This window comes from Procambarus clarkii, chromosome 55, assembly GCF_040958095.1.
Source record: "Procambarus clarkii isolate CNS0578487 chromosome 55, FALCON_Pclarkii_2.0, whole genome shotgun sequence".
Lineage (NCBI taxonomy): Eukaryota > Metazoa > Arthropoda > Malacostraca > Decapoda > Cambaridae > Procambarus > Procambarus clarkii.
This window is the reverse complement of record NC_091204.1, coordinates 29,177,382-29,201,187: the sequence shown is the minus strand read 5'-3', so window position 1 is coordinate 29,201,187 and position 23,806 is coordinate 29,177,382. Positions and strand designations below refer to the sequence as shown.

Genomic DNA, 23,806 nt, shown 5'->3' with positions numbered 1-23,806 from the left:
GAGGAGTGATGCTGAGAGACAGAGGGAGACAGCATCGTTTACTGACTGTGTGGCCACCTGTTATTGTTTGCGTTTACCATACCAGGTCAGTGGTTCTCTATGGTGAACACAAATGTAGATACTTATATATAATGTGTGTATTAGTGTAATAACAGCAAAAGGATTATGCTGGGAGGAGCCATATGGGTGACGGAGGTGACGTCGTCTGCACGATTTCTCTAGCTGTTTAGAGGGTGGCCACTATGCTCTTTGGGCGCACTACAAGCTTAGGTGTACAGTTACGGTGCATAAAACATGTAGATATTTATATATAATATGTGTATATAGGGTAATAACACTGCAAAAGGTATTGTTGGGGGAGAAAGTTTAGTGCGTGTGACTTTGAAAGAGTGAGGGAGCCGCCAGCCGCCATCTGTGTATAGCGACGACTCTTAGTGCCTGAACTAACTATATCAGCTTAGGGGCCAACTCACCCGGATTTAAAAAATTGTTGTAGGGCATTCATAATTTATTATCCTGATACATGTGAAAGGTGCTGCACCTAGGCCAAGTTTCAGCATCTCAGCCTAAATAGAGACGGAGAAAAAAAAACAAACAAAAAAAAGACGAATTTTTCAACCATGTTCAAAAAATTTCACAGCCCACAATTGTGAACCAAAATCATTTATAAGACACTCAGCTATGACCTTACTATATAATAAAGATTTGCATGTGACATTATTATCCCAGATGTATTTAGTGCAATAATACAGATTTTATAAAAGTTTCCCAAAAACGTATGCAACAAAATGAGGTGTATCATTATTTATAAAATCAATAAATCTACGTAGATAAGAATAATGACATGCGTTTATAGAGGTGAATTTTCTACATATAATGTGCAAGTTTCATGTAAATAGAATAATAAATAAAGGCTGTGAAATTTTATCTAGTATTAAAAGTTGGAGTTGCGTAGCGCGCTCTCAAAGTCTACTGAACCTGCGGTCACTCGTGAGTGGTGATTTACGCATTGCGGCCAGCTCGTATGGAGAGCTCGCATGCATCTAGCTGTCAATGCTTCTCTCTTGTTCGTTTGGTAAGTCATATTGCTGTACAAATAGCTAAAAATCCAAAAATAGCATGTTCTGGGAGATATTGTGTGAGCGCGTCAGCATACATCCTCTCTCCATGAGAGACACGCAGTCACTGACTGCACCACCCTCGTGTCAGACCATATGTTGTGTTGCCATATGGTTAGTTTATATTCATTTTATGCATAACATGTTATTTTCAACGCTATTACGAAAAATAAGACATCTACAACGTAAGATACAATACCCCGCGGCGTACTCACGGCGCGAGGACCAGATTCACGAAAGTTGCAGCGGGAAATTTGACTCTAATTACGTTATTTTTCAAGATATCATTAAACGGTTTGGACCACAGTGTTGCCAGAACGTTGTAGTATTTTTCATAATTTTTCGTAAATATTCCATTTTTCATCGGATTTTCGGGTGAGTTGGCCCCTTAGCTGTACAGTTGTGGTGAACAAAATATACACATACTTATATATAACGTCTGTATATAGTGTAATAACACCACAACTGGTATTGTTGGGGGAGAAAGTTTAGTGCATGTGTTGAGGGAGTGGCAGCGAGTGGCTGGCTGGTGTGTGGCGGTAACTCCTCGTTGCTTTTCGACTCTCAATACCAACTTAGTGGTTCGGTATGGTGACCAAAACATGCCAATACTTATATATAACCTGTGTATAGAGTGTAATAGCAGCAAAACTATTTGTTTATTGTTTTATAAACATAATAATTGAATCACTAATATGCACATCATACTTTTGAGTATAGCGATTATTAACCACTTTTATTATATAAATATATTACAATACACACTATTGAATAATATTACTGCAAAAAAACTAAGAAAAAATCAATCGGAGACATTGAAACAATTAGGTAATAATATCTTTGTGGCAACTCCCATCTGTCAACGCGGGTGACGCTGACCGGGTCTGACGACCGCTCTGTCAACGCCCACTTTTTGCCAGACTTCCTCGTTCAATTGCGCCCAAAACATGTCGCCTACGATTTTTTTTTTATATTTTCCGTGCTCAGGGGACACAAATTAACATGTTTAGAAGACGAAAAAAAATTTTTGAATTTGTTTTTTTTCTTGCGCACAGGGGTGTAAATGTCCATATGACCCCTGAGCAGTGTAAGGGTTAATTAGTTCCAAACCACAAAAATAAATACTGTATAGTTATACAATAATTAAATGGAATAAATGCTAACACACTACACTTTACCTGTACTTCGGAGAGTTGATGGCATATGTGGAAACTAATGAGGCAGAGGAAGAGAGATGTTCTTTGGCAGGGGAGTTCCCTAACATTAAAACTTCTAGAAGTTGTGCTTCTGATGTTCTTTCTCTTCTGTCTTTTTCTGTTTCTCTCATTACACTCACTGAACGCTTTCCTTACAAGAAACCTGTCCAAGGATGATTGTTTTTGCCTGTGCATTAAAATGTTTTTAAAGTGAGACATAGCATTGTCATTCAACAGATTTGTAACACAGTTTGTCAAGGCGATAATTTCAAGAAAAGGTTTGCACTTTCCCTCATTTTGCACACATTTCTTTTAATAGAGAACTAGAGTTAGGCATAACAAACTCTGTAACAAGGGCTGACACTCAGGTACCACTCTCATATTTAGCTGTGAGTTCTTTCTTCATCTGTATCGTGATTCTAACCATTTTTCTTTTTGATTGGCTCATATCATAAACTTTCATAGGTGTCATGGTGACTTATTTACAATAAGAATATAAAAAATATCCAAGAGAAAAGTGTAGTAGGTTGTGCACTGAACAACAGCTATGGTGAAACTGATGCATCAGGGCGCGTGTTTACATCTGAATGCCGAGCAAACAGACGAATACCAAACATGAACACAGCGTCTGAATACCGAAAAGTGCGAATTATTAGCAGTGCAAATACCGAGGTTCCTCTGTACAAAGAAATTATGTAAATATTATGTAATTTGTATTGGTAAATACAGCACAGTACTGTAATATTGCATTTTGTTGTAAATTCTTCTAGCTTAACCAAATATTTTTTCCACAGGATAACAACCCAGAGGAATGTTCAGCGTGTTTTAACAATTATGACGACAATCAGCTACGGCCTCGCACACTGCCTTGCGGACACACATTCTGCTCCCGGTGTATTAACAATGGTATCAAGAATGGTCAGCTGTCCTGCCCCAGCTGCCATGCCCAGCATGCTGCCACAGCTGCTACTCGGTTTCCAATTAATTATGCTGTGGAGGCCCTTATCAGAAAACTAAAAGGTATCGAGGTTGTACCAGAGAAAACGTTATCAGCAAAACCCATTAAAGCTCCTGCAAGAGGAATCAGCAAGAAGTTACGCTCCCTGGTGCAGGAGCAGAAGAGCATCATCAGCATCCTCATTACTAGCTGTGAAGAGGTACTGTCCCAGCTGTGGGAGTACCGGGGGCAGCTGGGGGACTGGAAGACTCACCACCTGCAGCTCCAGGACAGACTCTATGCTCTGGTAGAGCAGAACAAGTCAGCAATGAAGCTCTTGGAACTGGAGGATACCAGTGTGGTGGATATGACAACACAAGGAAAGGAAGGGAAGACTCAGCTGCAGGCCATGTTGGGGAGCCTCAACACAGTCAACACAGCACAGGAAGTATTCATGACCATCAATGAAGTTGACCAAGGCAACATGGAGGTAGAAAATTGGCTCAGGAAGTGCCAGGAACTCTTCCCAAATGTCAAGACTGTCCACACCTCAGTGAAGGTACGCTGCTGAAGGTCACATTGTTCTCACCCATTTGAGTGTAGTATTGCCTCTATATAAACACTTTTGACATGGAGACACATCAAGATGAGAGTTGACTTTATGTATAGGAAACTTTTTGCTCTAACACCTGAAACATTTTTATTAATAAAGTCAACTGTCATCTTGGTGTTTCTCTACACTGACCACAGTGTAGAGAAACATTACTTATATTGTCAAATTACTTTACTCAGTCTGATGCTTCATTATAGTCCAGTTACTTTATTCAGTGCCTGATACTTCATTATAGTCCAGTTACTTTACTCAGAGCCTGATGCTTCATTATAGTCCAGGTACTTTACTCAGAGCCTGATATTTCATTGTACTGCAGTTACTTTACTCAAAGCCTAATGTTTCATTATAGTCCAGTTACTTTACTCAGAGCCTGATGTTTCATTGTAGTGCAGTTACTTTACTCAGAGCCTGATGCTTCATTATAGTCCAGTTACTTTACTCAGAGTCTGATGCTTCATTATAGTCCAGTTACTTTACTCAGAGCCTGATGCTTCATTATAGTCCAGGTTCCACATTAATGTTTGTGTTGGTAATGACAGGTGCAGGAGACCATCAGGGAGGCCCTGGAGATGATGACCACAGAGACAGGTGCCACAGCTGACCCCGTACACCTGGGAGACTCAGCCTCCACCATTAATGTTTGTGTTCGTAATGACAGGTGCAGGAGACCATCAGGGAGGCCCTGGAGATGACGACCACAGAGACAGGTGCCACAGCTGACCCTGTACACCTGGGAGACTCAGCCTCCACCATTAATGTTTGTGTTGGTAATGACAGGTGCAGGAGACCATCAGGGAGGCCCTGGAGATGACGACCACAGAGACAGGTGCCACAGCTGACCCCGTACACCTGGGAGACTCAGCCTCCACCATTAATGTTTGTGTTGGTAATGACAGGTGCAGGAGACCATCAGGGAGGCCCTGGAGATGATGACCACAGAGACAGGTGCCACAGTTGACCCCATACACCTGGGAGACTCAGCCTCCAGCATCATGAATAAAGTTCAGGAAATCACTGGAGAGATCCCCCCAAAAGCAATTAACAGTAAGTTTTTTATTTTCTCTCGTGGTTCATATCACAAGATATTGAGTTGCGTTTTGAGGAGAGGAAGCCTGTTCTTAGGTTTATGGAGGTTCCCCAAGGTCAACAACTGACTTTCTTTAACAATAGACAATAGTTGCCTAACTCCTGGTAAACATTTACTGGTAGGTGAACAACAGAAACAGGTGAAAAGAAACATGTGAATCATTTCCGTCCTGCATAAAGATTGAACCTGTGATCCTCAATTGAACCCGGGATCCTGGCTCCCTCACAGAGGCACAGAGAGCGGGTGACACTCCACCAACCTACCGGGAAAGCATCCAGGAAGACAGTGAACCAAAACAGACCACTGATGGGTTCGAAGAGACTGAAGCCTTGAAACTGCCAACAAACTCCCAAACAATGCCAGCACCAACCCCCTGCCAGTAGAGGGGGGGCTGGAGCTACAGGTCCAGCACCAACCCCCTTGCCAGTAGAGGGGGGCTGGAGCTACAGGTCCAGCACCAACCCCCTGCCAGTATATAGAAGCTGGAGCTACAGGTTGTCACGCGCTGCTCACCTCGGCCTTGTTACATGAGGTTACAGTTAAACAGCGGGGGATCGTGCTACTGATCCTATAACCTCATGCCATGGGACTTCACTCCCTCCACTAGGGTATCACATATCACCCCCAGGGAGCTCTCCTAGTCATGCCTCAAGACCGGTTCATCACTCATCCTCTCGCTGTAGCTGAGCTGCACGCTCCTCTCGCTGTAGCTGAGCTGCACGCTCCTCTCGCTGTAGCTGAGCTGCACGCTCCTCTCGCTGTAGCTGAGCTGCACGCTCCTCTCGCTGTAGCTGAGCTGCACGCTCCTCTCGCTGTAGCTGAGCTGCACGCTCCTCTCGCTGTAGCTGAGCTGCACGCTCCTCTCGCTGTAGCTGAGCTGCACGCTCCTCTCGCTGTAGCTGAGCTGCACGCTCCTCTCGCTGTAGCTGAGCTGCACGCTCCTCTCGCTGTAGCTGAGCTGCACGCTCCTCTCGCTGTAGCTGAGCTGCACGCTCCTCTCGCTGTAGCTGAGCTGCACGCTCCTCTCGCTGTAGCTGAGCTGCACGCTCCTCTTGCTGTAGCTGAGCTGCATGCTCCTCTCGCTGTAGCTGAACTTCTCTCTCCTCTCGTCGCAGCTGGGCTTCCAGTTGCATCTTCATTACTTCCAGTTGCAGGCTCCTCTTACTACAGCTGGATCCTCCATTGCTCCTATGTTCACTACGAGTTCTCCCCACACTGGTAGGCGCTTGGGATGGCTGTAGTTGGGACGGTTCACCTGGGACGGCCCTTCTCGGGACGGCTCTTCCCCTGTCGTCTCTTCTCGAGCTGTGAGTTGTGCCATTATTTCTAGCCTACGCTCCGCTACCTTGGTCGTCCTCAATCGGATCCCCAAGTGGCCTGCCACTTGTTGGAGCTGGGCCTTGGTACACTCTTCCAAAATTCTCTCATCCTTTGTCGCAATAAATCTATCCACTCTATCCTCCTCCATCTCAATAATTGAGCTATTGCACTACTGTCTCACTGGTTTCACTATTCCAGTCTCTGCACTACTGGGCAACACTGGCACTGTTCACTAAGTTCACTGGCAATCCTGGTCACGACACTGGTAACACTGTATTTGTACTCTGGCAACACTGTCTTGAAATCTGGGCAACACTGTAGCTTGATTAACGTACCCTGGCAACACTGTAGCCTGATCAGCACATCCTGGCAACACTGTAGCCTGATCAACGCATCCTGGCAACACCGTAGCCTGATCAACACATCCTGGCAACACCGTAGCCTGCTCAACACATCCTGGCAACACTGTAGCCTGATCAGCGCATCCTGGCAACACCGTAGCCTGATCAACGCATCCTGGCAACACCGTAGCCTGATCAACACATCCTGGCAACACCGCAGCCTGATCAACGCATCCTGGCAACACCGTAGCCTGATCAACACATCCTGGCAACACCGTAGCCTGATCAGCGCATCCTGGCAACACCGTAGCCTGATCAACACATCCTGGCAACACCGTAGCCTGATCAACGCATCCTGGCAACACCGTAGCCTGATCAACGCATCCTGGCAAAGCGTAGCCTGATCAACGCATTCTGGCAACACCGTAGCCTGATCAACGCATCCTGGCAACACCGTAGCCTGATCAACACATCCTGGCAAGGTCGCCAATTCTGTCACGCGCTGCTCACCTCGGCCTTGTGTTACATGAGGTTACAGTTAAACAGCGGGGGATCGTGCTACTGATCCTATAATCTCATGCCATGGGACTTCACTCCCTCCACTAGGGTATCACATATCACCCCAGGGAGCTCTCCTAGTCATGCCTCAAGACCGGTCATCACTTGACCTTGGACCCAAGGAGGAGAGAAGGCCCAGCCCACACTACTAAACTCAATCCTGCAGTATGTGACTCCACCACCGGGCCTGCCCACCTGTGCGTGCAGAGAATTTGCCGGACTTCCGGCCGTAGCCTCACTTCCACCTCTTCCTTCCTGGTCACCAGCTGGGTAATTCTCTCTGTGTCCCAGCAACGCTGTTAGTTCAAATATAATATATTTACAGCAGCCTAGGACCTTACTGTGTGCTGCCAATACTAGAATTCAAATGTACAGTCATGTTGCCATCTCAGGGTCATTCATTAGGGAATGCCAGTACCAGTGTTCAAATCTCATGTCGTGTTGCCAACACAGGGTCTCTCTATGCCATGCCAGTAACAGTACAGTATAATCATGTTATTAACCACAAAGCTCAATGAGATGGAGGTTATACCAAAAGCAGTGATAAAATAGTAAAAGTTTACTCAAAGTATACTACAACACACAAGATACATGTATGAATTTATGGAAATAATAATAATAATGATGACAGCAGGGCTCCTCTGGTGGCGGCCAGCAGCTCGCATCAGCTGATGAATTAAAGGGATCACTGGCCCCTCCTCACTGGGGCGGCTCCGTCAGCGTCGCTCCTCACTCCTCCATGGGCCGGCCACACGCTGTCTTCACCACTCAGTAGAATAATATATACGTGCTGTCACACAGACTAATCTACTCCTATGACTTATATGCACTCTAATAAATGCCTAAGCATAATAATAGGCATATCTTGCCTAACAATCAAGGGAAATATAGGAGGGAAATATGATCTACCTTAACATATCCCGTCCTCAGACGCCTAGGCTCCAGTCACCCGCTGGGTACTCCGTTCCTCGCGTTGTTCCCAGTGTTCCAGAAGCATCACCAGTCCATAGGTGTGAAGATCCTCGGCATCTCCGTGCTCATTCCCTGAGTGATGTTCCTGGGTGTTGGCTCATCCATTCGTCACTGCATGCGTCGTTCCCTCAAGCATTCCTTCACCGAGACCACACTCAAGGATCAGGATGCACTTTCTCCCTTCTCAGTTCCTAGTAGGCGTGATCTAATCACAACAGCTCTGAATGCTTTGGAGTTCCACCGACAGCGAGTCACTCACTCCTCCAGCCGTCGTAACTCTCTCAACTTCTCCAAAACTATTAGCACACGGTCCTCGGCGCCCTTTCACCACTGGATTAGGCTTCCTCGCACTTTCCTGAAGTACTGCAGTCATTGTTAGTCACTATATACTCGTCAGGCTGTGTATATCCACTTACAGAGGCTCCTAGACCTCAAAACTCAAGAGCTCAATCGGCGCACGTCCGCTCTCAACGAAGCACCGAGTATCTCTGAGCACCTGGTGCTCTGCAGGCGGGCCAGATCTCTCGGTGACGTCACAGACCCAGGGGCGGGCTCTGATTGGTCAATGAAGTCATGTGACCTCAGCCACCGAATCAGAGGGCGTCGTACACAAAATGATGGATTTGTAAGCCAGGCGGCGCCATTTTGTTGTACCCAGGGCGCGAATTTTCCACTTTTCTGCAAATTTACAAACGCAAATTTCTCCCCAAATTAACAACCATTCTGAAAGCCTCATATCTCAAAGATTCCCTGCGCCTCAGAGAACCTGCAGCTAAGCTGATATGACTCTTAAACCTGGCATATGGGAGAAACTGTAGGGGACACCATCACAACATCCAGGACTAATCCCCTGCCAGTAGAGGGGGCTGGAGCTACAATCCAGCACCAACCCCCTGCCAGTAGAGGGTGGGCTGGAGCTACAGGTCCAGCACCAACCCCCTTCCAGTAGAGAAGGGGTTGGAGATGCAGGTCCAGCACCAACCCCCCTGCTAGTAGAGGGGGGGGCTGGAGCAACAGGTCCAGCACCAACCCACCCTGACAGAAGAGGGGGGGGCTAGAGCTACAGGTCCAGAACAAACCCCCTGCCAGGATAGAGGGCTTGAGCTACAGGTCCAGAACCAACCCCCTGCCAGTAGAGAGAGGGCTGGAGATACAGGTCCAGCACGAACCCCCTGCCAGTAGAGGGGGGCTGGAGCTACAGGTCCTGCACGAACCTCCTGCCAGTAGAGGGAGGGGGGGGGCTTGAGCTACAGGTTCAGTACCAACCCCCTGCCAGTAGAGGGGGAGCTGGAGTTCCAGGTCCAGCACCAACCCCCTGCCAGTAGAGGAGGGACTGGAGCTACAGGTCCAGCACCAACCCCCTGCCAGTAGAGGGGCCTGGAGCTACAGGTCCAGCACCAACCCCCTGCCAGTAGAGGGGGGCTTGAGCTACAGGTTCAGCACCAACCCCCTGCCAGTAGAGGGGGGCTGAAGCTACAGGTCCAGCACACACCCCCTGCCAGTAGAGGGGGGGGGCAGAGCTTCAGGTCCAGCACCAACCCCCTGCCAGTAGAGGGGGGGCTAGAGCTTCAGGTCCAGCACCAACCCCCTGCCAGTAGAGGGGGGGGGCTAGAGCTTCAGGTCCAGCACCAACCCCCTGCCAGTTGAGGGGGGGCTAGAGCTACATGTCCAGCACCAACCCCCTGCCAGTAGAGAGGGGGCTGGAGGTACAGGTCCAGCACCAACCCCCCTGCCAGTCGAGGGGGGGCTGGGGCAACAGGTCCCGCACCAAACCCCTGCCAGTAGAGTGGGGCTTGAGCTACAGGTCCAGCACCAACCCCCTGCCAGTAGAGATGGGGTTGCAGCTACAGGTCCAGTACCAACCCCCTGCCAGTAGAGTTGGGCTGGAGCTACAGGTCCAGGACCAACCCCCTGCCAGTAGAGTGGCGTTGGAGCTAAATGTCCAGCACCAACCCCTTGCCAATAGAGAGGGGCTGGAGCTACAGGTCCAACACCACCACCCTGCCAGTAGAGGGGGGCTGGAGCTACAGGTCCAGAACCAACCCCCTCCCAGTAGAGTGGGGTGGGGGGCTGGAGCTACAGGTGCAGCACCACCACCCTGCCAGTAGAGGGGGGCTGCAGCTACAGGTCCAGCACCAACCTCCTGACAGTAGAGGTGGGCTGGAGCTACAGGTCCAGCAGCAACCCCCTGCAAGTAGAGGGGGGCTGGAGCTACAGGTGCAGCACCAACCCCCTGCCAGTAGAGATGGGCTGGAGCTACAGGTGCAGCACCAACCCCCTGCCAGTAGAGGGGGGCTAGGGCAACAGGTCCAGCACCAAACCCTTGCCAGTAGAGGGGCAGCTGGAGATACAGGTCCAGCACCAACCCCCTGCCAGTAGAGGGGAGCTGAAGCTACAGGTCCAGCACCAACCCCCTGCCAGTAAAGGTGGGCTGGAGCTACAGGTCCAGCACCAACCCCCTGCCAGTAGAGGTGGGCTGGAGATACAGGTCCAGCACCAACCCCCTGCAAGTAGAGGGGCAGCTGGAGCTACAGGTCCAGCACCAACTCCCTGCCAGTAGAGGTGGGCTCGAGCTAAAGGTCCAGCACCAACCCCCTGCCAGTAGAGGGGGCTGGAGCTACAGATCCAGCACTAACCCTCCCCCTGCCAGTAGAGGGTGCTAGAGCTACAGGTCCAGAACCAACCCCCTGCCAGTAGAGGGGGCTGGAGCTACAGATCCAGCACTAACCCTCCCCCTGCCAGTAGAGGGTGCTAGAGCTACAGGTCCAGAACCAACCCCCTCCCAGTAGAGTGGGGTGGGGGGCTGGAGCTACAGGTGCAGCACCACCACCCTGCCAGTAGAGGGGGGCTGCAGCTACAGGTCCAGCACCAACCTCCTGACAGTAGAGGTGGGCTGGAGCTACAGGTCCAGCAGCAACCCCCTGCAAGTAGAGGGGGGCTGGAGCTACAGGTGCAGCACCAACCCCCTGCCAGTAGAGATGGGCTGGAGCTACAGGTGCAGCACCAACCCCCTGCCAGTAGAGGGGGGCTGGGGCAACAGGTCCAGCACCAAACCCTTGCCAGTAGAGGGGCAGCTGGAGATACAGGTCCAGCACCAACCCCCTGCCAGTAGAGGGGAGCTGAAGCTACAGGTCCAGCACCAACCCCCTGCCAGTAAAGGTGGGCTGGAGCTACAGGTCCAGCACCAACCCCCTGCCAGTAGAGGTGGGCTGGAGATACAGGTCCAGCACCAACCCCCTGCAAGTAGAGGGGCAGCTGGAGCTACAGGTCCAGCACCAACCCCCTGCCAGTAGAGGTGGGCTCGAGCTAAAGGTCCAGCACCAACCCCCTGCCAGTAGAGGGGGCTGGAGCTACAGATCCAGCACTAACCCTTCCCCTGCCAGTAGAGGGTGGTAGAGCTACAGGTCCAGAACCAACCCCCTGCCAGTAGAGGGGGGCTGGAGCTACAGGTCCAGCATCAACCCGCTGCCAGTCGAGTGGGGGTGGGGGGGGGGGGGCTGGAGCTACAGGTCCAGCATCAACCCCCTGCCAGTAGAGGGGGGGGGGGCTGGAGCTACAGGTCAAGCACCAACCCTTTGCCAGTATAGGGGGGCTGGAGCTACATTTCCAGCACCAACCCCCTGCCAGTAGAGGGGGGCTGGAGCTACAGGTCCTGCACCACCCCTCTGCCAGTAGAGGTGGGCTCGAGCTAAAGGTCCAGCACCAACCCCCTGCCAGTAGAGGGGGGCTGGAGCTACAGGTCCAGCACCACCCCTCTGCCAGTAGAGGTGGGCTCGAGCTAAAGGTCCAGCACCAACCCCCTGCCAGTAGAGGGGAGGCTGGAGCTACAAGTCCAGCACCATCCCCCTGCCAGTAGAGGTGGGCTCGAGCTACAGGTCCGGCACCAACCCCCTGCCAGTAGAGGGGGGGCTGGAGCTACAGGTCCAGTACCAACCCTCCTGCCAGTAGATGGGGGTGGGGCTGGAGCTACAGGTCCAGCACTATCTCCCTGCCAGTAGAGGAGGGGCTGGAGCTACAGGTCCGGCACCAACCCCCTGCCAGTAGAGGGGGACTGGAGCTACAGGTTCAACACCAATCCCCTGCCAGTAGAGAGGGGCTGGAGCTACAGGTCCAGCAACAATCCCATGCCAGTAGAGCGGGCTGGAGCTACAGGTCCAGCACCAACCCCCTGCCAGTAGAGGGGGGCTTGAGCTACAGGTTCAGCACCAACCCCCTGCCAGTAGAGGGGGGCTGAAGCTACAGGTCCAGCACACACCCCCTGCCAGTAGAGGGGGGGGGGGCAGAGCTTCAGGTCCAGCACCAACCCCCTGCCAGTAGAGGGGGGGCTAGAGCTTCAGGTCCAGCACCAACCCCCTGCCAGTAGAGGGGGGGGGGCTAGAGCTTCAGGTCCAGCACCAACCCCCTGCCAGTTGAGGGGGGGGGCTAGAGCTACATGTCCAGCACCAACCCCCTGCCAGTAGAGAGGGGGCAGGAGGTACAGGTCCAGCACCAACCCCCCTGCCAGTCGAGGGGGGGCTGGGGCAACAGGTCCCGCACCAAACCCCTGCCAGTAGAGTGGGGCTTGAGCAACAGGTCCAGCACCAACCCCCTGCCAGTAGAGGTGGGGTTGCAGCTACAGGTCCAGTACCAACCCCCTGCCAGTAGAGTTGGGCTGGAGCTACAGGTCCAGGACCAACCCCCTGCCAGTAGAGTGGCGTTGGAGCTAAAGGTCCAGCACCAACCCCTTGCCAATAGAGAGGGGCTGGAGCTACAGGTCCAACACCACCACCCTGCCAGTAGAGGGGGGCTGGAGCTACAGGTCCAGAACCAACCCCCTCCCAGTAGAGTGGGGTGGGGGGCTGGAGCTACAGGGGCAGCACCACCACCCTGCCAGTAGAGGGGGGCTGCAGCTACAGGTCCAGCACCAACCTCCTGACAGTAGAGGTGGGCTGGAGCTACAGGTCCAGCAGCAACCCCCTGCCAGTAGAGGGGGGCTGGAGCTACAGGTGCAGCACCAACCCCCTGCCAGTAGAGGGGGGCTGGGGCAACATGTCCAGCACCAAACCCTTGCCAGTAGAGGGGCAGCTGGAGATACAGGTCCAGCACCAACCCCCTGCCAGTAGAGGGGAGCTGAAGCTACAGGTCCAGCACCAACCCCCTGCCAGTAAAGGTGGGCTGGAGCTACAGGTCCAGCACCAACCCCCTGCCAGTAGAGGTGGGCTGGAGATACAGGTCCAGCACCAACCCCCTGCAAGTAGAGGGGCAGCTGGAGCTACAGGTCCAGCACCAACCCCCTGCCAGTAGAGGTGGGCTCGAGCTAAAGGTCCAGCACCAACCCCCTGCCAGTAGAGGGGAGGCTGGAGCTACAAGTCCAGCACCATCCCCCTGCCAGTAGAGGTGGGCTCGAGCTACAGGTCCGGCACCAACCCCCTGCCAGTAGAGGGGGGCTGGAGCTACAGGTCCAGTACCAACCCTCCTGCCAGTAGATGGGGGGGGGGGGGGCTGGAGCCACAGGTCCAGCACCAACCCCCTGCCAGTAGAGGGGGGCTGGAGCTACAGGTCCAGTACCAACCCCCTGCCAGTAAAGGGGGCTGGACCTACAGATCCAGCACTAGCTCTCCCCCCCTTGCCAGTAGAGGGAGCTAGAGCTACATGTCCAGCACCAACCCGCTGCCAGTAGAGTGGGGGGGGGGGGCCTGGAGCTAGGTCCAGCACCAACCCCCTGCCAGTAGAAGGGGGGCTGGAGCTACAGGTCCAGCACCAACCCCCTGCCAGTAGAGGGGGGGCGGGCTGGAGCTACAGGTCCACCACCAACCCCCTGCCAGTAGAGGGGGGGGGGGGGCTGGAGCTTCAGGTCTAGCACCAACTCCCTGCCAGTAGAGGGGGGGGGCTGGAGCTACAGGTCCAGCACCACCTCTCTGCCAGTAGAGGGGGGGGGGCTGGAGCTACAGGTCCAGCACCATCCCCATGCCAGTAGAGGGGGGCTGGAGCTACAGGTCCGGCACCAACCCCCTGCCAGTAGAGGGGGGCTGGAGCTACAGGTCCAGCACCAACCCCCTGCCAGTAGAGGGGGGCTGGAGCTACAGGTGCAGCACCCCACCCCTTGCCAGTAGAGGGGGGCTGGAGCTACAGGTCTAGCACCAACCCACTGCCAGTAGAGTGTGGTTGGAGCTACAGGTCCAGCACCCCACCCTCTGCCAGTAGAGGGGGGCTGGAGCTACAGGTCCAGCATCAACCTCCCCTGTCAGTAGTGGGGGTGGAGCTACAGGTCCAGCACCAACCTCTGCCAATATAGCAAGGCTGGAGCTACAAGTCCAACACCATCCCCCTGCCAGTAGAGGAGGGCTGGAGCTACAGATCCAGCACCCCCCCTGCCAGTAGAGGGGGCTGGAGCTACAGATCCAGCACTAACCCCCCCCCTGCCCGTAGAGGGTGCTAGAGCTACAGGTCCAGCACCAACCCCCTGCCAGTAGAGGGGGGCTGGAGCTACAGGTCCAGCATCAACCCGCTGCCAGTCGAGTGGGGGGGGGGGGGGCTGGAGCTACAGGTCCAGCATCAACCCCCTGCCAGTAGAGGGATGGGGGGGCTGGAGCTACAGGTCAAGCACCAACCCTTTGCCAGTATAGGGGGGCTGGAGCTACAGGTCCTGCACCACCCCTCTGCCAGTAGAGGTGGGCTCGAGCTACAGGTCCGGCACCAACCCCCTGCCAGTAGAGGGGGGGCTGGAGCTACAGGTCCAGTACCAACCCTCCTGCCAGTAGATGGGGGGGGGAGGGGGCTGGAGCTACAGGTCCAGCACTATCTCCCTGCCAGTAGAGGAGGGGCTGGAGCTACAGGTCCGGCACCAACCCCCTGCCAGTAGAGGGGGGCTGGAGCTGCAGGTCCAGCACCAACCCCCCCCCCTGCCAGTAGAGGGAGGCTGGAGCTACAGGTCCAGCACCAACCCCTTCTGCCAGTAGAGGGGGAATTGGAGCTGCAGGTCCAGCACCAACCCCCCCCCTCCCCCTGCCAGTAGAAGGGGGCTGGAGCTACAAGTGCAGCACCAACCCCCTGCCAGTAGAGGAGGGATAAAGCTACAGGTCCAACACCAACCCCTTGCCAGTAGAGGAGGGATGGAGCTACAGGTTCAGCCCCAAACCCCCCTGCCAGTAGAGGGGGCTGGAGCTACAGGTCCAGCACCTACCCCCTTGCCAGTAGAGGGGGGGGGGGCTGGAGCTACAGGTCCAGCACCAACCCCTTGCCAGTAGAGGAGGGATGAAGCTACAGGTCCAGCACCAATCCCCTTCCAGTAGAGGGGGGCTGGAGCTACAGGTTCAGCACCAACCCGCTGCCAGTAGAAGGGGGGCTGGAGCTACAGGTCCAGCACCAACCCCCTTGCCAGTAGAGGGGGACTGGAGCTACAGGTTCAACACCAATCCCCTGCCAGTAGAGAGGGGCTGGAGCTACAGGTCCAGCACAATCCCATGCCAGTAGAGGGGGCTGGAGCTACAGGTCCAGCACCAACCTCCTTGCCAGTAGAGGGGGACTGGAGCTACAGGTTCAACACCAATCCCCTGCCAGTAGAGAGGGGCTGGAGCTACAGGTCCAGCACCAATCCCATGCCAGTAGAGGGGGGGGGCTGGAGCTACAAGTCCAGCACCAACTCCCTGCCAATAGAGAAGGGCTGGAGCTACAGGTCCAGCACCAACCCCCCTGCCAGTAGAGAGGGGCTGGAGCTACAGGTCCAGCACCAATCCCATGCCAGTAGAGGGGGCTGGAGCTGCAGGTCCAGCACCAAGCCCCTTGCCAGTAGAGGGGGAACTGGAGCTACAGGTTCAACACCAATCCCCTGCCAGTAGAGGGGGGGCTGGAGCTACAGGTCCTGCACCAACCCCCTGCCAGTAGAGGGGAGGGCTGGAGCTACAGGTCCAGTACCAGCCCCTGCAATTAGAGGGTGGGCTGGAGCTACAGGTCCAGCACCAACCCCTTGCCAGTATAGGGGGCTGGAGCTACAGGTCCAGCACCAACCCCTTGCCAGTAGAGGGGGGATGAAGCTACGGGTCCAGCACCAACCCCTGCGATTAGAGGGGGGCTGGAGCTACAGATTCAGCACCAATCCCCTGCCAGTAGAGAGGGGCTGGAGCTACAGGTTCAGCACCAATCCCCTGCCAGTAGAAGGGGGCTGGAGCTACAGGTTCAGCACCAATCCCATGCCAGTAGAGGGGGGCTGGAGCTACAGGTTCAGCACCAATCCCATGCTAGTAGAGGGGGGCTGGAGCTACAGGTCCAGCACCTACCCCCCTGCCAGTAGAGGGGGACTGGAGCTACAGGTTTAACACCAATCCCCTGCCAGTAGAGGGGGGCTGGAGCTACAGGTCCAGCACCTACCCCCTGCCAGTAGAGGGGGGCTGGAGCTACAGGTCCAGCACTAACCCCCTGCCAGATGACGGGGGGGCTAGAGCTACAGGTCCAGCACCAACCCCCTGCCAGTAGATGGGTGTTGGAGCTACATATCCAGCCCCAATCCCCAGCTAGTAGAGGGGGCTGGAGCTTAAGGTCCAGCACCAGCCCCCTGCCATTAGAGGGGGGCTGAAGCTACAGGTCCAGCACCAACCCCCTGCCATTAGAGGAGGGCTGAAGCTACAGGCCCAGCACCAACCCCCCCTGCCAGTAGAGAGGGGTAGGAGCTACAGTTCGAGCACCAACCCCCTGCCAGTAGAGGGGGCTGGAGCTACAGGTCCAGCCCCAACCCCCCACCCCCCTGCTAGTAGAGGGGGGCTGGAGCTACAGGTCAAGCACCAACCCCCTGCCAGTAGAGGGGGGCTGGAGCTACAGGTCCAGCACCAACCCCCTGCCAGTAAAGTAGGGATGGAGCTACAGGTCCAGCCCCAACCCCCCGCCCCCCTGCTAGTAGAGGGGGGCTGAAGGTACAAGCCCAGCACCAACCCCCCTGCCAGTAGAGAGGGGTAGGAGCTACAGTTCGAGCACCAACCCCCTGCCAGTAGAGGGGGCTGGAGTTAGAGGTCCAGCACTAACCCCCTGCCAGTAGAGGAGGGGCTGGAGGTACAGGTCCAGCATAATGGGGCAGACATTGACCACAGGTGATAATGGGGCTGACACTGACCACAGGTTATAATGGGGCTGACACTGACCACAGGTGATAATGGGGCTGACACTGACCACAGGTTATAATGGGGCTGAGACTGACGACAGGTGGTAATGGGGCTGACACTGACCACAGGTGATAATGGGGCTGACACTGTCCACAGGTTATAATGGGGCTGACACGGACCACAGGTTATAATGGGGCTGACACTGACCACAGGTGATAATGGGGCTGACACTGACCACAGGTGATAATGGGGCTGACACTGACCACAGGTGATAATGGGGCAGACACTGTCCACAGGTAATAATGGGGCTGACACTGACCACAGGTGATAATGGGGCTGACACTGCCCACAGGTGATAATGGGGCTGACACTGACCACAGGTGATAATGGGGCTGACACTGACCACAGGTGATAATGGGGCTGACACTGACCACAGGTGATAATGGGGCAGACACTGTCCACAGGTGATAATGGGGCTGACACTGACCACAGGTGATAATGGGGCTGACACTGACCACAGGTGATAATGGTGCTGACACTGACCACAGGTGATAATGGGGCTGACACTGTCCACAGGTGATAATGGTGCTGACACTGACCACAGGTGATAATGGGGCTGACACTGTCCACATATGATAATGGGGCTGACACTGACCACAGGTGATAATTGGGCTGACACTGACCACAGGTGATAATGGTGCTGACACTACCCACAGGTTGAGGACCTCCGCAGGATGAGGGAGCCCGTCAAGAGGCTGGTGGAGGCTGGCCGGGTGTTGGCCGTCCAGGAAGACCAAGATGGCTGCCGCTCCGCCAGGATAACTCTACAAGACGGACAGCTGTACCTCCACTCACTCCTGCGTCAGCCCACGCCCGCCCACGCCCACACCCTCCAGGTTACTTTATTACACCCACTAGTCTTACTGACATTACTGAGTTATGATAACTAATATGATAGCATTTTGTTATACAGTTATCAGCATAATTTATTTCATTTTCTGCAGGAGAGTGTGGTTGTGGGCGTGCTGGAGCCCTCCTGCACCCTGGCGTTCCTTGACCTCGGGTGGGCGGGGTCAACAAGAGGGCGGGTCACCATCCGGCTGACCCCTGACACTCCGCTGGCCAGACAGTTTGTGTTGTTGTGTACGGGCCAGCGGGGCCACACCTACCGCAACACTAAACTGTTCCAGGTGGGGGACAAGGGTCAGCCGGGGGAGAGTGTGGGGGGCGGAGACTACGAGAGTAATGATGGTGAGGGAGGAGCCCCACTGCTGCCTGACCTCCAGGGGCAGTACCGGTGGTCAGGCCGGGCAGGAGCTGTGTGGTCCTTGTGGAGGCCGGGGGGTCCCATGAGTGCCCAGTTCGCCATCACCACCAGGGACCTCCCGGATGATGACCAGTGGTCATATGTCTTCGGTGATGTGGTGAGCGGCCTGGATGTGGTGAGGGCAGCAGTCAACCACAGTGACATTACGGAGGTGACTGTGGTGGACTGTGGTGTTGTGCTGCCACTCTAGTTCACTGTACCACCACCATCACTACTGTGGTGTTGTGCTTCCACTCTAGTTCACTGTACCATCACCATCACTACTGTGGTGTTGTGCTGCCACTCTAGTTCACTGTATCACCACGATCACTGCTGTGGTGTTGGGCTGCCACTCTAGTTCACTGTACCACCACCATCACTACTGTGGTGTTGTGCTGCCACTCTAGTTCACTGTACCATCACCATCACTACTGTGGTGTTGTGCTGCCACTCTAGTTCACTGTACCATCACCATCACTACTGTGGTGTTGTGCTGCCACTCTAGTTCACTGTACCATCACCATCACTACTGTGGTGTTGTGCTGCCACTCTAGTTCACTGTACCACCACCATCACTACTGTGGTGTTGTGCTGCCACTCTAGTTCACTGTACCACCACCATCACTACTGTGGTGTTGTGCTGCCACTCTAGTTCACTGTACCATCACCATCACTACTGTGGTGTTGTGCTGCCACTCTAGTTCACTGTACCACCACCATCACTACTGTGGTGTTGTGCTGCCACTCTAGTTCACTGTACCATCACCATCACTACTGTGGTGTTGTGCTGCCACTCTAGTTCACTGTACCATCACCATCACTACTGTGGTGTTGTGCTGCCACTCTAGTTCACTGTACCATCACCATCACTACTGTGGTGTTGTGCTACCACTCTAGTTCACTGTACCATCACCATCACTACTGTGGTGTTGTGCTGCCACTCTAGTTCACTGTACCATCACTACTGTGGTGTTGTGCTGCCACTCTAGTTCACTGTACCATCACCATCACTACTGTGGTGTTGTGCTGTCACTCTAGTTTACTGTACCATCACCATCACTACTGTGGTGTTGTGCTGCCACTCTAGTTCAATGTACCATCACTACTGTGGTGTTGTGCTGCCACTCTAGGTCACTGTACCATCACCACCATCACTACTGTGGTGTTGTGCTGCCACTCTAGTTCACTGTACCATCACCATCACTACTGTGGTGTTGTGCTGCCACTCTAGTTCACTGTACCACCACCATCACTACTGTGGTGTTGTGCTGCCACTCTAGTTCACTGTACCACCACCATCACTACTGTGGTGTTGTGCTGCCACTCTAGTTCACTGTACCATCACCATCACTACTGTGGTGTTGTGCTGCCACTCTAGTTCACTGTACCACCACCATCACTACTGTGGTGTTGTGCTGCCACTCTAGTTCACTGTACCATCACCATCACTACTGTGGTGTTGTGCTGCCACTCTAGTTCACTGTACCACCACCATCACTACTGTGGTGTTGTGCTGCCACTCTAGTTCACTGTACCATCACCATCACTACTGTGGAGTTGTGCTGCCACTCTAGTTCACTGTACCACCACCATCACTACTGTGGTGTTGTGCTGCCACTCTAGTTCACTGTACCACCACCATCACTACTGTGGTGTTGTGCTGCCACTCTAGTTCACTGTACCACCACTATCACCATCACTCCTGCATCACCATGGACAGCGTGTTTTGATGCCAATGTAATTTAAGGACAGACTTTTATCACTATATCATCATAATTTCACTATCTTTGGTATTTATACTTTGGTATCATATACCTGACAATCACGGCTGTATCACCATCAGTGCTATATCTTATCAGTACTGTAACCTGTCATTGCTGTATCACTATAGCTTCACTATCACCTCTATATATCACCATCACCTCAGGCCCCACACTTGGGGTCATATACTGACCATGTTGAGTAACAAATTGTTGGTGTCACTATATGACAGCTGTTGTCACTGTTATATCACCAACAGGTCACTATCACATAACACTATCACTGCTACACCAACATCATTTCTCTTTCACTGCATTATCACCTCACACTGATGTATTTCCTTCTTACATTCACTGTTATATCACTATCATTGCTACAGTACCACTACCGCACCATCACTGCTATATCACCATCACCATCACTGTCATATCACTATCATCTCAGTGTCACTGCTATATCACCATTATACTATCACTGCTATATCACCATCACCTCACAATCACTCAGGTGTGTTGTGATATTACCATACTGGTCCATGGTGTGTTGTGATATTACCATACTGGTCCATGATGTGTTGTGATATTACCATACTGGTCCATGGTGTGTTGTGATATTACCATACTGGACCATGGTGTGTTGTGATATTACCATACTGGTCCATGGTGTGTTGTGATATTACCATACTGGACCATGGTGTGTTGTGATATTACCATACTGGACCATGGTGTGTTGTGATATTACCATACTGGACCATGGTGTGTTGTGATATTACCATACTGGACCATGGTGTGTTGTGATATTACCATACTGGTCCATGGTGTGTTGTGATATTACCATACTGGACCATGGTGTGTTGTGATATTACCATACTGGACCATGGTGTGTTGTGATATTACCATACTGGTCCATGGTGTGTTGTGATATTACCATACTGGACCATGGTGTGTTGTGATATTACCATACTGGACCATGGTGTGTTGTGGTATTACCATACTGGTCCATGGTGTGTTGTGATATTACCATACTGGTCCATGGGGTGTTGTGATATTACCATATGGGTGTGAGGTGGTGTTACGACCACACATACACCAGTATGATCATACTGTAGCTGGTGTATGATGTGCTCAAACTGTATAGTGATGCTTGACTGATTAGCCTAGTATCACGAATATTAATTTATGTAATTATTCTTTTTTCGACAACACACTAGTATTAAATGTGTATTGCCAAAGTATGCCACATATATCTATTTATATTATATATCTGTACCATAAGTCCTTGCCATGTATTTGTGGATATATATTAGAAGTCTAGTGAATAGCAGTAGCCTAATATCATTTAGCTTGAAAAACATCCGTATATGCTTATATTATGGAATGCTACATAATGCTGTATAGGAAATATTATGTGAACAATGATGGAGAATGAATAAATTTAGGTCTCGGATGTATTACTGTCATGTATACTGTGTAATTCCCCTTTCATTATTGTTCATTACATTGTCCTCTAACATTAAATTAGATTTTGGCACTGTGAGATGTATACCACATAAACATGGTTTTGATACACATGTTGAATAAATATATATATATATATACTTTATATTGTATTCATGTATACATATGTATAATGGCTGATGGGCAGACGTCTTGAAATCCTCCCTTAACCCCTCCTCCCCTCTCCCGCCAGTATTACCATGTCTTGCTAATATGAATTCTTTGTTCACATATTTTTATATCATGATATAATCTTTAATGTACTGAATTATTGATATGTATTATTATGTAAGGTTGTGTGTTATAGTCTTTATTTTGTTGATATATGAATTAGAAGTTCTTGATTGAGATATGTCTGTATATGAGCTTGAGATATTTGAAAGAGAGGAGTCAGCTGACTCATAGAGGTGGATACAGTGTCGCTCCCGGCCAGCATGGCTCTGGGCGGTCACTCTTTGATTTTCTCAGTCGGGCGGTCACTCTTTGATTTTCTCAGTCGAGCGCATGTGTTGCCGCTACGGTCCGGGTTTTGTGACCTTATTTGTGTCATTTGACTGCAAGGATATTTGTCATGTTGCAGTAATGTATACCATGGATCAGTTCTACCATTGTGCATCCTTTATACCAGGTGATAGGTGCTGTTATATATCTTAGTGAGGTGGGTACCTGAGGATCTTAAGTGATGCCATTGTGCTGTATATGATATTGATTCCTCATACCTCATTTGTTAATGGTTGTGACACCACCACCACCACCCTGTATTGCTATTAGCAGCATAATAGGCGCTAGTGTCCCACGATAGAGCCTGGCGTCAGCTAGTGCTGATTGTATGCAGTTTTGAGACCTGTTGATGATCATGTCCAGCTTTGAGAAGCTGGATAAATCATTGAGTGTGAGTTTATAGATTGTATTCTTTTTTATGTTATGTTAATGCCCAGTAAACTGGAATATTTTTGTTAGCCTATCACTCCCCTAGACACTTATTGATATTTGGCCAGACTATGTCTTCCATTGATGCTGTAGGTTACTCCCCCTTAACATATATATATATGTATGTATGTATGTTGGGAGTTCATAACCTCATATCATAACAGGTGGGGATTATTTCTTAGTTCTTTCTCAGCCAACTTGGGAGTGTCAACAAGAATCACTGCTGTCGTTGCTGAGCAGCAATATGAGCCCAGAGGTCCACTTTGGATAGTCGTTGTCGCTGTGAGGCTTTGGGCACCCCCAGCTCCACTGGTTCCTCCCCTCAACTGTGAAGGAAAGAAAGCTCTGCTTCTGGCACTTCACTGATGCCAGTAACACCCAGAGAGTCACCTGGTGAGGCCTCACATCAACCATACGTGCACCAACCTTACCAGATTGAAGAACAGATTGAAGATTTAATGCCATTTATTTATTTATATAAAAGTAGGTACATTGGGCTTATAAGAATACATAGCAAAGATGTTTTTATATTCTTGCAAAGCCTTGTTAATTAGAACAGAAAGTCACTCAAGAGAAAAGAACACTCCTAAATATTTCTTCTAGTACTGTATGTGAAATCGTAATAAAAATCTCCTCCAGTATTGGACCTATTATTATAAACGAAGGTTCATGCACAGAGGACGACAAAGAAATTAGTGTAAGCCTAAAAAATCAGTACGAGGGCATGTTTAGCAATCCTCACTAATACTAATTTGATTCACAGCGAGTAATCACACTAACAAGCCTATGTCAGATTCAGATTCAGATTCAGATGTTTATTCAGGTAAGGTATAGGTATGTGTTTGTGTAAGGTTTCGTGTAATGTGGGTTTGTGTAATGTGTAATGTGTAAGGTATGTGTTTAGGTATGTGTACGGTATATATATATACGTAAGGTATGTGTAAGGTATGTGTACCACATGTGTGGTATGTGTAAGGGTTTGTGTAATGTGTAAGGTAAGGTATGTGTTTGGTAGTCCAATGCACACGCCTCAGACAATCAGGCCACGACATGGAGTTCAACCTGGAGTTCTACTGAACACACGAGGGTTTCCTGAGGCT

The 23,806-nt window shown here is 51.7% G+C and overlaps 1 protein-coding gene across 1 annotated transcript in view; it reads left to right on the top strand.

Annotated features, from left to right (window-relative positions):
* Positions 1-23,347, top strand: part of LOC123768358 (uncharacterized) — a 47,663-nt gene extending 24,316 nt beyond the window's left edge. Inside the window, exons 3-6 of the mRNA XM_069305572.1 lie at positions 3,109-3,810; positions 4,761-4,908; positions 17,930-18,109; positions 18,218-23,347. Of these exons, the coding sequence (XP_069161673.1) occupies positions 3,109-3,810; positions 4,761-4,908; positions 17,930-17,934 (855 nt within the window). The 3' untranslated portion in view covers positions 17,935-18,109; positions 18,218-23,347. The remainder of the gene's footprint in view (positions 1-3,108; positions 3,811-4,760; positions 4,909-17,929; positions 18,110-18,217) is intronic.
* Positions 23,348-23,806: the final 459 nt, after the last annotated feature.